At 43.5% G+C, this 17,055-nt stretch overlaps 1 protein-coding gene and 1 long non-coding RNA gene across 8 annotated transcripts in view; one reads left to right on the forward strand and one right to left on the reverse strand.

Annotated features, from left to right (window-relative positions):
• LOC130276448 (uncharacterized) overlaps positions 1-3,501 on the forward strand; it is a 69,556-nt gene extending 66,055 nt beyond the window's left edge. The window contains exon 3 of the long non-coding RNA XR_008845122.1: positions 2,713-3,501. This is a non-coding gene — a long non-coding RNA (uncharacterized LOC130276448). The remainder of the gene's footprint in view (positions 1-2,712) is intronic.
• PLCG2 (phospholipase C gamma 2) overlaps positions 1-17,055 on the reverse strand; it is a 203,758-nt gene that overhangs the window by 175,356 nt on the left and 11,347 nt on the right. For 4 of the 7 annotated variants that reach the window (XM_056525832.1, XM_056525825.1, XM_056525831.1 and 1 more), the window contains exon 2: positions 2,046-2,280. In XM_056525832.1, coding sequence (XP_056381807.1) covers positions 2,046-2,253 — 208 coding nt within the window. In that variant the 5' untranslated portion in view covers positions 2,254-2,280. Of the gene's footprint in view, positions 1-2,045; positions 2,281-3,571; positions 3,635-3,803; positions 4,360-6,876; positions 7,283-17,055 lie in introns of those variants that run through there. The other 3 variants (XM_056525827.1, XM_056525829.1, XM_056525828.1) reach the window with 3 other exon arrangements.

Below are 17,055 nucleotides of genomic sequence, written 5' to 3' on the forward strand. Positions count from 1 at the left end.
TCCCATAGTAAAGGGCTTTAGTACCATTACACCCCTCTTCTTATGAGCATAGCAGAGGCATGTGGTGGCCTCTATTGTTTGTATGACCTTGTTGTCAATACCAACATTTATGTAGCTGCTAAGTGCCACTGCGACTTTAAGAGACAGATTATCATTAAGAAAAAACAAGCAGCCGGGTTTTTGTCCGTATTAAACTCAGACAACTAGATCTTTTCGGACTCCCAAGTCAGGGTTCATTGGATTTAAGTAACTTGTCTCAGCTGAGCCATCATTTCGTCAATAAATGAAAATGCTTAGTTCTTTCATGTGAGATAGGGAAAAGCAATTTAAAGCGCTGACCTCTTGCACAGCAGTGAAATTGTATTCTTGCCGCAAATTCAAGAGACTTGTGGCAGCTCGTGAAAGTGATTTGTGGTCGGTATCAAGAGGAGGTTTAATTTTTTTTTCTTTTTGGATTAGAATGAATCCCCTATCTGTGTTTGAAAGCAAATAGAATATTTAATCTCCCACATACTATGTATCAGGTTCTCCTTACACAGTCCATGAAGCAGTTAAACTATCAATGTCTTGTACATCCTAAGTGATTGTCAGCCAGCAAAGCGTGATGGACCTCAGATAAGAATAAAGTGTCAGTCATGGTCCTCAAGTGTAGCTCGAATGGACAACTCTGACGTATTAACAAAATAATCAAATAAGTCAACAAGACAGAAGCTCAGTCAAGGGAAAAGTTGCTGCTTTAACAAAGCACAAGTCTATCTATGTCCTGCCAGTATACAAAACACATAAATAAATACAAGGCTATTTTAATCTTGAAGCATTTATAGGGCTTGTCTGGTTAAGAAGACTAATTTTCACATTTAATAATATAAATAAAGAAATATTATTATGATTAGTATTATTATTTTTTCACGTACTTTATAAGGAATTCTGAGTAAATAGAGGAAGGTTCTCTAGTTTAGGCCTTTCACCAGTTAGCTGAAACAGAGGTGGCTACAAAGTGGTGATGGAATTTATAATTATTCTACCTTGTTTTTCCTTGATGGTAAATTGTCCAAAAGTTTTGTGAAATGGGTTAAAAAAGGTTGCAGAATTTTTGCACAACTCATTCAGACTCATTCAAGAAAACAACTTGAATATAGTGTTGTAGCCTGGTTAGCTTTTTGCAGTGATCATAAATTTTCAACTGTGACTTTCTTAAATTGTCTCAAATTGTTTGTTTGTTTTTCAAACCCTCAATTTTAATTTTTCTTTTCACAGCAACAGTCCTCGAAGTTATACGGTGAAAAATTATGTTGGTATTTATTTTATGATTATAAAAAAAATGTAAATAGCGTGACTATTAGACCACATGGCCCTTGTGGTCAGTACAGTCACTAATATTTAAACAAATTAAAACATGAAAATAATAAAAAAATAAAAACACTCCTATAGCTAATGATATAGTAAGTAATGATTTAGCATATCCAAATAATTATTGCTATTAGTTCCAACCATTAGTTATTGCACAATTTAATGGACACTATGTAATGCTTTGTTTATCCTGCGGTGGAGCTGCAGAACAATTGAACTTGATCCTGGTGTTCCCAACAGATTATGGTTAATGAATAAGGGTACCAGAAAAGGACACCTTGAATTCTAATTATGAGTGGCGCCTTTGCCCTTGTGTTGTTGTGTAGAAAGACTATAGATCAGAAATCACCCAAATTATGTAGTGCAAAATTGTATCTGCAATTGCCAAGTAAGGAGCCACATACAGCTCCTGGTTGGGTAACACTGCTATAGACAATGTCTACCAATAATATCAATACTTTTCTATATAGGAAGAATAAGAGAAAGATGAAGAATGTATGTATGGTTTAACCTTACTGTAAAAAACACTAAGAGCCTTCACTGATGACCTAGTTCACTACATATATGATCTAGTTGTGACATTTCATGGTGTTATTTGCTTATATGTGTGATAATAATGACCTTTAACATCATCAGCTTTTGATGATTCCTTTACCCATACATTTGCAATTTGCAACAAGGTCAGTAATACTCACAGAATCCTTCAAGTTTATCAGCGGTCTTATTCCAGGCCACCTGAAAGGTTTCCATTATGACTTGGACTGTTCTCCGCTCTGGCTTAGATGTCTTGTAGTTATAGATAGTCATTACAGTGCCCAATTCAAGAGTCCTCTTTATCTGGCTCTTCTCATATTCGGGCAGAGCCCGACAATCGGAGCTTTTCCTCCGAGCCATGTTAGTCATGTGCTCCACGTCAAACTCTTAAATGTACTGCAGAAGATAAATAAAATGAGAAATTAGGTTCTCTTATGCTGTCAATTGTGAAGAAATAAATGTGATTTGTACGAGGAATTAGTAACAACAGCAGAATAATTTAAGCTTGATACAACAGCTCCTATCCGGCATATTGTTCACTTTATGACATGGTGATGCTAATCTGTAGACAGGAAAAATTGCCTACACATTTGGCTTGTCCCAGCAGCATTAATGGGTTTACTGGAACTTTATATTTGTGACATCCCTAGGATAGAATATGAGACCATTGTGTCTAGTACTTATCTTTTTACTTTTTAGCAAGTACACAAATGACAGATTTGATACAAAACATTGTTTAAAATTTAACAATCTGATGTTGTGAAACATACTCTAAACATATGAAAGTAAATTATTTTAACTAATGGCATATGTTTTTCTATATTACAGAGTGTGGCAGAAGATATTGGTTGTTCCCAGGCAGCTGCATGTAAATGTGGTGCATGTTAAAACAATATAAGAAGGTTATAAGAAAAAAAATATACAGGTTAATCAAGGAAGATATCAACGTGTCAGGATGAAAAACCTAAAGCAAACTGATTTGAATATAGAAGATGTAAAACAAAACATATGTAAAATGCATCATTGGAAACAAGAGTCCATATTTGTGCCTGAACTGAAAGAAATTGGCTGAATGATATAAGGTTTACAAATAGAAAAGTCAAACAACAACCAGCACGAACATCTAAACAGAACAAAATAAGGTTGAACAAGAGTGATTATAAAGTTGATTATTGATATTCAGTGATTAATATCTGCACTGATATTCCCGACCACCTCATGAATATTCATAGGACCCCTTCATCCATGTGAGTGTGAGGTGGGCGGGGAATATCAGTGCAGAGGGGATCTCGGTAGTGAAGCTTGATATACGGGTTCCGGACCTTTTTCCAAACTAGCAATGTAGGATAAGGCAACTGGTATCTCCAGAACCGAACCACGAATCCAGATAAGTGATACCTCACCCCACATCACGGTGGGAAGCTCTCTATACCCAGTGACTGCCATCTGCTTTCTGATCATAAATAATATTTGAGTTATGGATTACTTCACATTAGCTCTTTGCAGTTTCCTGATATATTACACTCCAGTTCACATTAGATATTTTACCACTTGTCTCTATTCAGCTATCACACACATACAGAGATGGCGCTTGGGAACCAGAATTAATTCACTTGTTTGGACTGTGTTCATACTGCTGCCATTATAATAGTGACCTCCATTAGGGTCCATATACTGTAAAAAGTACCTAACAGGTATTGTGCTTAATCCTCTCCCAATGAAATGTGACAGTCTGGTATTTTGAGGGGAAAGAAGAGTCATATTCAACACTATTCTGCCTGGAAAATATAACAGAACCAGTCAGTCCCTGTATACAGCTGTGCCATTCTCACTTTCAGCAGAGGAAATATATGAGCTAAAGTAGTGATCATGCTCATTTAACCCCTGTCAGTCATATCATTGCAAATTACTACTCTTACCCTTTATTGATCGATAACAGGAAACAACCGAATGAATTCACCAGCATTGGAAAGAAATATCAGACAGACGATAGGTTTACTGCCCCCTTAAATAAGCATTAGGACACATTAACCTGCCGGCAGTTTTTTCCTGATCTTCTCTGTCATGCTACATGCTACAAATGTCAGGACCATGAAACATGGATTTAAACTGCATTTGTGCTCCCAGTTTTGCCATTTAACAGTTTCTTTTAAACACATTGGGGGGTATTTATCAATTTTGCCCGTTGACAGTTTCTTTTTCCCTTTTTTTTTTTCACTTTGGTTTCCGTGGACATGCACCAAATTTATCATTTGGTGCAAGTTGTTAGTAATTTTGGCTCAAATGTTGAAATCAGCCGTTCACAGCGCCTTTTACACAGAACTTACCGCCACAGAGGACGCGTATTTTACCCTGTAGAGCAGCCATTTCGTAGAGTCCCTCCTGCAGTATATCAGCAAGCGACATGAGTTTTATTTTCTTTTGTGGGGTTTATAGCCACCATGTGAAATGGATTTTATTTTCAACTTGGGTATTTTTTTTTATTTTTTTTTACTTTAGTGCAGTGGTCTTCAACCTGCAGACCTCCAGATGTTGCAAAACTACAATTCCCAGCATGCCCGGACAGCCGTTGGCTGTCCGGGCATGCTGGGAGTTGTAGTTTTGCAACATCTGGAGGTCTGCAGGTTGGAGACCACTGCTTTAGTGCTTACCTTTCCTGAACCTGTGTGGCCATGTCCAATGCTGGCTCAACGGAGGGTGAAGGTTCCTCAGAGACAACTATGTCGCAGGACAGTATTGAGCAGCCCTGGAGGCGTCGCTGCTTTCACAATAAATTTTTTTTAATGTATTTTGACGCCTTTACATTTTTCTGTCTAAGTGTGTTTTCTATGTGCAAAATTTCTTGGCGGGGATTTGCGCCAAAAAAAGGGATTTGCGCCAAAATTGCGCCAAATGGCGCAAATGATGAATTACTGACTAAAGTTGAAATCACACACAGGACCGTGGGATTTTGAGAAAGTTTTAAAAATGACAGTGGAGAAGATGCACCAAACTTTGGCGCAAAAAGACACTGCGCTAAAGTATTGCGCCAAAGTTAAGTTAAAAAAAGACACATAAATCCTTTGATAAATACCCCCCAAAGGGTAATGTATTAAGTATATGTGCAGTCTTATGTAAACTATAGGTTTCTATTATAACATTGGACATTTGCCCTTGTACATGGCTGAGGTCATTGACTAGCCGCAGTGTCCCTTGCACTGTCTGCAGTGACCTCAGGGCACTTCTGCTGGGGCTCAAGAGCAGCAGCATCATTGGAACTAAAATGAGTGAATGGGGGACTTTGGCCCAGATTTATCAAACTGTGTGAGAGAAAAGATTTTCCCACAGCAGCCAATCACAGCTCAGCTAACAAGCTGAGGTAAAGTGAAACCTGAGCTGTGATTGGCTGCTGTGGGAAAATCTCTCTATATTTTCTCTCACACAGTTTGATAAATCTGGGCCTATGAGTTTTTTTGTTTCTGCTATCATCCTCTGCTTCTTAATAAGCCCCAAACCCCCTGTCATATTATATGTATAACACTATTATTTAGATATTATACTGCACTATGTATGGAGCTATTATTTGGTCACGTAATGTTGGTATTGTATTAGCAGTATTGTATGAGGCATTGCTACTTAGGGAATGTACAGTATATTATGTGTGCAGGCACATGGTGCAGCACTGTATAGCGCTAGTAACTAAGTAACTGTGTAGATGTGTTATTTGGTCTGTTATATAGGCAATGTATCACTGTTATATAGGCATTGTACTATTTGCCACTGTATGGTGTAGTTATTTGTACACTGTATGATGGGACAAAATATAGGGGTGGCACTGAAATAATATATAAGTGTAAAAAGTGTAACGGAGCACTCACCCGATAAACCAAGCTTTTAATAAGCATACAGACGTCCTCTTCGGACCGGAGCGGGGAGGCGGCAGATGGAACCGGGGGGAGTTCAGACGCTGGCCATGGACCGCATCATGCCGCTTGGCGCTTCGGCCTGATGAGTGCTCCGTTACACTTTTTACATTTATATATTTTTCATGGACTTACATCCATAGCGGTCCTTACATCCCTGGTGTGCCGATGTTCATAGCGTATGCATGCCTGCAGTTCCGGCTTCTTTCTATTTTTTCTTGTGCTTGTATTAACTGAAATAATATACTTCACATAAAGCTTGCAAGTAGCCAGAATACTTCTCTTTTAAAGTAGTACTCTGCCCCTAGACATCTTATCCCCTATCCAAGGACAGGGGATAAGATGTCTGATCGCGGGGGTCCCTCCGCTGGGAACCCTCGCGATCTCTCCTGCAGCACCCTGTGTCATCTGCGTCACATATCAAACTTTGCTCCATGCAGCAGATGACTGGTGGTTCCACAGGAGAGATCGTGGATGTTCCCAGCGGCAGGACCCCCGCGATCAGACATCTTATCCCCTATCCTTTGGATAGGGGATAAGATGTCTAGGGGTGGAGTACCCCTTTAAGCAATTCTCAGCAGTACCTTACATCTTTGTCTCCACATTCATTTAGCAATAAGCCAAGTTCCTTAACACATGGTCCATCCTCACCAGAGACAACGTATAATATGGCAGCAGCCTAACGTTTGTCACAAACAAGTTTTTTGTTAGTTTTTTTTTAATCTAAGTGAAAATCCAACATTTGCATCTCATTATGAATGCACTGATATATTTGCACATATGATGTGCAAACTACAAAGATGGCTTGCAGAAGATTGTCTAGACTAGATAGAACTATTACAAACCTTAGAATCATTTGATTGTTGATATAAACAGTTTTCCCATTTGCTGACAGCAAGCAGAGTTCTAGTAATGATAAGGAATTTAAACCTATTTAAACCTTTTATTAAACAATAGTTAAGCTTTATGTATATCATAGATAGAGTGGTCGCTACAGAAAAGCAGGTTAGCTAGGTCTTCCTGAATTGAATTAAAACACTGCAGGCCGAGTAGGCACAGTGGTAATATACCTGCACAGTCGTTTACTCACCATTCCTCAGGTATTTGACAGATGACCTCGGGCTCTTTTGACTGTCAGCTACATTAAACGACACATGATGGTGGAGAAAGCCCTAAACTACTTCCTCGTTTTTTTTTTAGTTGCTTCTGCTTTTTTGCTTATATGATTTTACGTTGTCCCCCCACCCCAACCTCGGCTTTCTGCACTACTGCATCCACTTCCTTCCTTGTGCTGCAAGCTTCACATAACCTCCCATCTCCATGATAAAATGGACTTTACATGACAGAAGTAGAAACTGATGATATGAAATGAGAATTGTAATCCTCGACTGACTGCCGGCTTCTTGGGTCATGGCATGCACAAGTGAAAGTTGCAAGATTTCAGGGTCAGACATTCCTGCACAATTAAACTGGTTAGATCGTAAGCTCCTATTTATTATCCTGCAAATGAACTGCTGTTATATTGAAAAATCCTTAGATCAGGAATAGCTTAAAGGTGCCCAGCATTCGGAACATTTTGTTCCAAACACTGGGTGCTGGCTGCGGGGTAGAGCTGGGTGGTATGACCAAATATGTGTATCACGGTATTTTTTATAACTTATGGCGGTTCCACAGTATATAATGGTATTTCTTTCAACCCCCCCCCCCCAAATCATGTGACCCGCGAGCGCTGTTCTGCTCCCCCCCAATCATGTTACCCGCCAGCACTGTTCTGCTCCCCCCCCACCAAATCATGTTACCCGCCAGCGCTGTTCTGCTCCCCCCCAATTAGCTATCAACCCAGAGGGGTACTACTCACATAAGTCACCCGCAAGCACTGCCCTCCTCCTCTTTGTTGCAGGCCGCTGGCGCTGGAACTCTATACTGTACGCCAGTGGTCTCCAGCCAACGGCTGTCTGGGCATGCTGGGAGTTGTAGTTTTGCAACAGCTGGAGGGCCTCAGGTTTGAGTCCACTGCTGAACGCTGTATCCCTATGCCCAGGCTGCAAAAGATAAAGAAAATAAACTTTAACTTACCTACATCAGCCTTACACTGGGGACGGGAACGTCGGACAGCCTTCAGCCTATCACTGTTGCAAAAGCTGGAGGGCCGCAGGTTTGAGACCACTGCTGTACGCTGTTTCTCTATGCCTGGGCTGCAAAAGATAAAGAAAATAAACTTTAACTTACCTACGTCGGCCTTACGCTGGGGACGGGAACGTCGGACAGCCGTCAACCTATCACCGGCCGCAGCGATGTCCCGCCCCGGCCAGTGATAGGCTGAGCCCACTGTCATGTAAGGAGCTCTGGCCGGCTTCTTACATGACAGTGCGTTTAACCTATCAATGGCCGGGGCGGGACATCGCTGCGGCCAGTGATAGGCTGACGGCTGTCCGACGTTCCCATCCCCAGCGTAAGGCCGACGTAGGTAAGTTAAAGTTTATTTTCTTTATCTTTTGCAGCCCGGGCATAGAGATACAGCGTACAGCAGTGGTCTCAAACCTGCGGCCCTCCGGCTGTTGCAAAACTACAAATCCCAGCATGCCCGGACAGCCGTTGGCTGTCCGGGCATGCTGGGAGTTGTAGTTTTGCAACATCTGGAGGTCCGCAGGTTGGAGACCACTTGCGTACAGTATAGAGTTCCAGCACCAGCAGCCCACAACAAAGAGGAGGAGGGCAGTGCTTGCGGGTCACATATGTGAGTAGTACCCCGCTGGGCTGATAATTTATTGGGGGGGAGCAGAACAGCGCTGGCGGGTAACATGATTTGGTGGGGGGGGGAGAACAGCGCTGGCGGGTCACATGATTTGGTGGGGGGAGCAGAACAGCGCTGGCGGGTAACATATGATTAGCTCCCCGATGTGCGGACAGTGCAGCGCTGGGCTGATTCATTCATTCCCGAGGGTGAGGGGCCCAACCGGTATTGCGGTATGGGAAAAATTCATATCGTGCTGCACAAAAATTTCGGTATGAACCGGTATACCGCCCAGCCCTACTGCGGGGGTCTTAACGTAACGCCACACCCCCTAAATGCAAGTCTATGGGAGGGGACATGACAGCAGATGTCATGCCCCCTTCCATAGACTTGCATTGAGGTGACGTGATCTTCCCAAGGGCATGGCTGTGACATTACATCCCCAGCAGCCCACACCCAGCGTTCAGAACAAAATGTTCTGAATGCTGGGGCAGTGGAGTACCCCTTTAATCATTTTAGGACTACAGGCTTCTAGTGTCAATCACATGTGACCCACAATGCAAAAAATATATAAAAAATCACTGGTCTATTCTAAGATATACCCTACATAGCTTCTCCAGTACCCGGATAGGTGACTATAGCATGTGAGCTTCTACAATACAATATTTCACCTAAGCACGAAAAGACAGCACCTCTTGTAGTAAAGCTGAAGTCAGACTAAATTACCTTTTTACTGGGTTTATTATTTCGGTATTCAATACAAAATTAATCACTTCGACAGTATTCAGGAACAGAGATCAAACAGTTAATTGTTATAGTGAACAATCACCGGTGAAATTATTCAGACCCTTTGCTATGACACTTGAAATCTGTCTCTAGGGGTCTCCCATTTCCTCTTGATCAGGGCCGGCTCTGCCTATAGGCAAAATAGGCAGCCACCTAGAGCGCCCTCTTGATGGGGGACGCCACTCTGCCTGCCGCAAGAAAGTTAGACAACCAGCATCCGAACCACTCGCTACAGTGTGTCACCCCAGTAGAAAGCTAATTACATGAGGAGGGGGCTTGTTACAGTATGTCACCCCAGAAGTAAGGTGGGGTGTGCCAATGGGCAGAGTAAAGGGGGAGGCAAAATTAGCTTTTGCCTAGGGTGGCAAAAATCCTTGCACGAGCCCTGCTCTTGATCATCTTTGAGATGTTTCTTCCTTGAATGGAGTCACCTGTGGTAAATCCAATTGAATAGACAAATTTAAGTGAAACAAAAGCAAGGCATCTCATAGGGCAATATGTTTGTCACAGGTATGGAAGAAATGATGTAGTAGCCCCCAATTTGGCATGCTTACCTTATTAGGTTGGTTAGCAGTCACAACCATTATAAAGATAAGAAAGATAATGCAGCCTCCCAGGTGTCGGAGCTGGAGCATAACAGCCGAAGTAAGCTAAAGATCTGTTAAGTAAAAGTCCTGTTTTTTGATGCAGTTCACCAACAGACGTGATCATTTATATGACTGATATGAGTTAATTGGATATACCACATAAACAACGTGTTTCTAAGCTTTGGGGCCCCTTCGTCAGATGGGATAGCATATACCTATTATATGCCATTCTATCTGACGGGGAGCATAGAAACGCATTGTGTATGTGTTATAGCCACTAGAATTAGTGATATGAATGATCACGTCTCCCTCAGTGGATTGCACCAAAAGAAAACGGGACTTTTACTTCACAGATTTTGAAAGACACACTCCTGACTATATAAGGTTTCACAGCTGGCAATGCATATTAGGGCAAAAACCAAGTCATGAGGTAGAAAGAACTGCCTGTAGAGGGTTGTTTGGAGCCACAGAGCTGGAGAAGGCCACTAAAAATATCTGCTACACTGAAAGTTCCCAAGAGCACAGTCACCTCCATATTTCTTAAACGGAAGAAGTTTAAAAACTCAAGACTCTTCCCAGAGCAAGCTGCTTCACCAAACTAAGTAATCTGGTGAGAAGCGTATTGGTGAAAGAGAGGTGGGCAAGAACCTAATGGTCAATCTGGCTGAGCACCAAAGATTCTGGGGGGGATTTATCAAAACTTGTCCAGAGGAAAAGTTGCCCAGTTGCCCATAGCAACCAATCAGATCGCTTCTTTCATTTTTATCAAGGCCTCTGCAAAATGAAAGAAGCGATCTGATTGGTTGCTATGGGCAACTGGGCAACTTTTCCTCTGGACAGGTTTTGATAAATCTCCCCCAGAGTCTGTGTGCAGATGGGAAAAACTTCCAGAAGGTTACCCATCACTTCAGAACTCCACCAATCTGTGCTTTGTGTCCAAAACACAGATTAAGGCACACATTATTCCATTACAAATTTTCTATGTGCCTATTCCACTCTGTGTTTTGGTTCAAAATCCTGACCAAACACAAAAATACTTTATGCTACATTTATCAAAACTGTCTTTGACCACAGCAACCAATCATAGCTCAGTTTTCAATTTACCAGAGCAATTTCAGAATTGTTTTATAGGAAACAAAGAGGATTTTACTTTTTGTTTTGATAAATCTTCCCCTATGTGTAAACCCAGTTATACTTTGTCAGAATAACAGCGGTCAGAGCTTCTCTGCTATGTCCTTATAACAACACTTCCTCCCCATATGCTCTAACAGTTTGGTGTTATTACAGAGAAGCCAGGCCTCATAGCAACCAAACAGATCTCTTACTTGTGCCAAAAAGTTATTTGAAGGGGTATTCTGCCCATAGACATCTTATTCCCTATCCAAAGGATAGGGGGTAAAATGTATGATCGCGAGGGGCCTGGGACCCTCTCGCAATCCCCGTGCAGCCCCCTCCCATAGACATGAATGGAGAGGGCGTGGCGTGACATCACAAGGGGGCATGGTGTGACGTCCTGTCTCCAGTCCCGGAAACTCAGACTGATCTCACACTAAAACCAAGTATATTCCATAATATATGAAATTGCCATAAGGAACTATATATCGCTGGTAATACAGTATTAGGGTAGGGTCACACACATCACATATGCAGCATATTTTCCGCCACAGCCCTGTGTGTTCAGTGACATTTGGAGGCAGCCAAGCACACCGACATAACTATGAAGCGTGGCCCGCCTCCAAACCTTACTGCAGACACAGGCAGGGAAAGCCTGGTGTATGTGCTTCTAGCGCATGCGCAGCATAGTTCCCACTGCCCGGCAGATTTCTTGCAGCGTCAAATACTCTGCATATGCGTTTTGTGTGACCCTTCCCTTAACCATATTCTGTTGCGGAACATACAGTGACAACCAATATGCCTGTCAATGCAGGTCTCACAGGTATTGTACTTTACTAGTGTTCTGCCAAGTTACTATCCCAAGCTCCAGTATTGCTCGACAACTGGGCACATTTTCCATCCATAACAACCCCTGGGTAAACTTTAAATGGGCACTGTCAGATCCAAAAACCTTTTATATGTTGTTATGCTGATGAAAATAAAAGACCTTTTGTAACATGGTTGTTTAAAAAAAAAGATTTAGTAAAGAAAACGGCTTCTGAAAATCCCACCACTAGGGTCCCCATACATGCTGGGACATTAAACAGCCCTCCAGAAGTATCAGGCTTGTCCTTGAGTCATGGACAAGAGATGTCTCCTGAACAAGGCTGCATGAGCAGAAACACCAATCACCTCCCCCTGCCACAAGGGAGGGACACGCCCCCTTCCCCTGAGACAATTTCTAACACTGTGAGCTAATGAAAAGAGGTATTTTTATAATGAATATTGGTTATAGAGGCATAAAAATGGCATGTAAATGGTCAGGATTAGGTACTGAGTAACATTTTTTCTTTTGTGGGATCTGACAGGTATGCTTTATTGACAGCCATATTGACTGAAACAGATACACCTGAAAAGACAGAGTAGCATTCACAGAAAAGGATGACTCAATGACCTATATTTAACCCCTTCAGGACCCATGACGTACATGTACTTCATGGGACCCCGGTACTTAATGACCCATGACGTACATGTACGTCATGGTATATTCCGGTCCCTGCCGCGGCGCCTGGCAGAGATCGGAATGGCATGACTGCTGAAATCGTTCAGCAGGCATGCCATGCAAACGCCGAAGGGGGTCCCGGGACCCCCACATGTCGGCGATCGCAGCAGAGCGCTCGCAAATTCACGCGAGCAATCTCCTACGATTCCGGTCATTCGGGTCACTTGCGACCCGATGACCCTGAAAACGAAGGTGATCAGCAATGTACGATACACCGCCAATCACCTTCGGTTGCTGGGAGCGGTGACAATACTGTCACCGCCCCAACAACGCTGCTATTGGCCGGCGATCGTCCGGCCAATAGCAGCGCGGCAGAGGAGGGGTTAACGGTCCCCTCAGGCAGCCCTGCACGCTCGCTGAGTTCAGTCAGCGGGCAGAGGTGCCAGAAGAGGACCAGGACCCCCCCTCTGTGCTCCGGAGCCCCCTCATCCCCGGCGATTGCCCTCCTAGTGCAGGGACAGTGTTCTTTCAGGGAAAGGTAGGTGTAAAATAAAAGTGAAAGTATAAAATAAAAGTGAAAGTATAAAAAAAAAAATCCCCCCCCCACCTGACCCCCTAATAGGCCCCTAGGGCCCTGTGATCAGTGTCACCAGGGACCTATTAGGGGTTCAGGGTGCTGCGTGCACCACAGCGTTTCCCCCCCCCCCCCCCCATTATAACGGTGTGTGAGGGATAATTACACACCGTTATATAAAGTAGTACACCAAGCACCACACTACATACTTCACCGCCTATCCCCCCCCCGTCACCGCCCGTCCCCCCACCGCCATAGAAGAAAGGCGATGGCTCGCCGGGCATTTTCGGCAGCGGAGGCTTACGCTTTTTTAGCCTCTGACTCCGAATCTGCCAGTGACGACGAGGAAGATCCTACTTTTTTGTGTTCTTCCTTGTCCTCCTCATCATCTAGTAGTGATGATGAGTCCCCTGTACGGCGACGGAGACGCCGCCAGGCGAGGCCATGCACCCCCCCATGAAAGTGACCCAGTGGCCGACACTAGTACGAGTGGCAATGCCGCTCGTAATAGGAGTCCGGCCCCCCAGACAAGTGCACTGGAGCCCCCTTCCGATGACACTGTCTGGAGCCCCCCCAGAGGGTTATCAGCCATGGATTCCTGAGTTTGTTGGTGACTCAGGAATCCGGATTGACAATGCTGGCTTCACTGTTCTAGACTTTTTTAATTTTTTTTTCAGTGACAGCCTGGTCAATCACATGGTGGAGCAAACAAACTTGTATGCCCAGCAGTTCATTGCCCACCACCCCGATTCATTTTTGGCCATGTCCAATGAATGGCGCGCCATTGATGCAGCGGAAATGAGGACATTTTGGGGCCTCTCGCTGCATATGGGCCTGGTCAAAAAAACAAGTGCTCATCATTACTGGAGCGGGGACATCCTCTTTCAGACTCCGCTTTACAGTATGGCAATGACACGGAAGCGGTTCAAGGCCATTCGGAAATGCCTGCATTATGCAGATAATGCGGCATGTCCGCCCCGAGGTGATCCCACCTATGAACGGCTTTACAAAGTGAGGCAGGTCATCGATCACTTTGGGGCCAAATTTTTAGAGGCCTACGTACCGCTCAGGGACCTCTCGGTAGATGAGTCTCTCATCAGTTTTATGGGGAGACTCATCTTCCACCAGTATATTCCCTCGAAGCGGGTACGGTATGGCGTGAAACTCTACAAACTCTGCGAGAGTACCTCCGGGTACACTTGCAAGTTTAGAGTATATGAGGGACGAGATTCTCGTATTGAACCCCCAGAATGTCCCCCCACTCTGGGTTTTAGCGGGAAACTCGTTTGGGACCTTATGCACCCATTGCTGGATAAGGGTTTCCACGTGTACGTGGATAACTTTTATACCAGCATCCCTCTGTTCAAATCCCTTTCCGCCAGATCCACGTCCGCTTGTGGGACCGTGGGGAAGAACCAGAGAGGCCTCCCTCTAAATTTGGTCCAGACGCCTATCCCCAAGGGTGAGTCCCATGCCCTGACCCATGATAACCTGTTATTGGTGAAGTATAAGGATAAGAGGGATGTCCTTATACTCACCACTATTCATGGGAATGGCAGCACCCCTGTCCCTGTGCGAGGTACCGTGGGACCGGTCCTCAAGCCTGATTGTATTCTGGACTACAATCGGTATATGGGGGGAGTTGATCTCTCAGATCAAGTCCTCAAGCCATATAACTCCATGCGGAAAACAAGGGCATGGTACAAAAAAGTTGCGGTCTACTTGGTACAGGTTGCAATGTACAATGCTTTTGTACTATCCCAGTATGCTGGCAACACAGGGACATTCCTCCAGTACCAAGAAGAAGTTCTAAGGTTCCTGATCTTTGCTGACCGAGAAAGATCAGGCCGGACTTCCCAAGGGTCTAGAGTTATAGGTGCCAGGATCGTCCCTGGCCAACATTTTCCAGGTGAGGTCCCCCGCACTGGAAGGACGGGACGTAAAGGCTCACTTAATTCCTTATTACGTTCTTCAAGGGGTCTAGTTTCCAAAATGGTATGCCATGTGTTTTTTTTTTTTGCTGTCCTGGCACCATTGGGGCTTCCTAAATGCGACATGCCCCCCGAGCAAAATTTGCTCTCAAAAAGCCAAATATGACTCCTTCTCTTCTGAGCATTGTAGTTCGCCCGTAGTGCACTTCAGGTCAACTTATGGGGTACCTCCATACTCAGAAGAGATGGGGTTACAAATTTTGGGGGGTATTTTTGGTTATTAACCCTTGCAAAAATGTGAAATTTGGGGGGAAACACATTTTTGTGAAAAAAAAATTGTTTTTGCATATGCAAAAGTCGTGAAACCCCTGTGGGGTATTAAGGCTCACTTTATTCCTTGTTACGTTCCTCAAGGGGTCTAGTTTCCAAAATGGTATGCCATGTGTTTTTTTTTTTTTTTTTGCTGTCCTGGCACCATAGGGCCTTCATAAATGCGACATGCCCCCAGAGCCAAATTTGCTCTCAAAAAGCCAAATATGACTCCTCTTCTGAGAATTGTAGTTTGCCCGTAGTGCACTTCAGGTAAACTTATGGGGTACCTCCATACTCAAAAGAGATGGGGTTACAAATTTTGGGGGTATTTTCTGCTATTAACTCTTGCAAATATGTGAAATTTGGGGGGGAACACACATTTTAGTGAAAAAATACGTTTTTTTTTTACATATGCAAAAGTCGTTAAACACCTGTGGGGTATTAAGGCTCACTTAATTCCTTGTTACATTCCTCAAGGGGTGTAGTTTCCAAAATGGTATGCCATGTGGGGGGGGGTTTGCTGTTCTGGCACCACAGGGGCTTCCTAAATGCGACATGCCCCCCAAAAATCATTTCAGAAAAACGTACTCTACAAAATCCTCTTGTCTCTCCTTCCCTTCTGAGCCCTCTACTGCGCCCGCCGAACAATTTACATAGACATATGAGGTATGTGCTTACTCGAGAGAAATTGGGCTACAAATATAAGTATAAATTTTCTCCTTTTACCCCTTGTAAAAATTCAAAAATTGGGTCTACAAGAACATGCGAGTGTAAAAAATGAAGATTGTGAATTTTCTCCTTCACTTTGCTGCTATTCCTGTGAAACACCAAAGGGTTAAAATGCTGACTGAATGTCATTTTAAATACTTGGGGGGGGGGGGAGTGCAGTTTTTATAATGAGGTTATTTGCTGGGTATTTCTAATATGAAGACCCTTCAGATCCACTTCAAACCTGAACTGGTCCCTGAAAAATAGTGAGTTTGAAAATTTTGTGAAAAATTGGAAAATTTCTGCTGAACTTTGAAGCCTTCTGTTGTCTTCCAAAAGTAAAAATATGTCAATTGTATGATGTAAACATAAAGTAGACATATTGTATATGTGAATAACATTTTTTTCATTAGGAATATTCATTTTTCTTACAAGCAGAGAGCTTCAAAGTTAGAAAAATGAAAATTTTCAAATTTTTCATAACATTTGGGGATTTTTCACTAAGAAAGGAAGCAAGTTACAACAAAATTTTACCACTATGTTAAAGTAGAATATGTCATGAAAAAACAATCTCTGAATCAGAATGATAACTAAAAGCATTCCAGAGTTATTAATGTTTAAAGTGACAGTGGTCAGATATTCAAAAAAGGTGTAAAATGTTTCAGTCCTTAACTCCTTGGGGATGAAGGGCGTATGAATACACCCTCGCATCCCGTCACTTAAGGACGGAGGGTGTATCTATACGCCCTCTGTATTTCCGCTCACCGCACCTCGCCGGGCGGTGATCGGACCGGGATGACTGCTGATATCTATCAGCAGGCATCCCGTGGCAATGCCTAGGGGGGTCCTGAGACCACCCCATGTCGGCGATCGCAGCAAATCGCAGGTCAATTCAGAACTGCGATTTGCCGCGATCCGGAATCTCACGGAAAATAAGCATGATCCTAGCTGTCAGAGACAGCTCCGACCAGCCTAAAGGATAGGAGCGAGGTGGCAGTTTTGCCACCCCCTCCTATCCCCTGCCATTGGTCGGTCAGGCTG

This window comes from Hyla sarda, chromosome 6, assembly GCF_029499605.1.
Source record: "Hyla sarda isolate aHylSar1 chromosome 6, aHylSar1.hap1, whole genome shotgun sequence".
Classification (NCBI taxonomy): Eukaryota; Metazoa; Chordata; class Amphibia; order Anura; family Hylidae; genus Hyla; species Hyla sarda.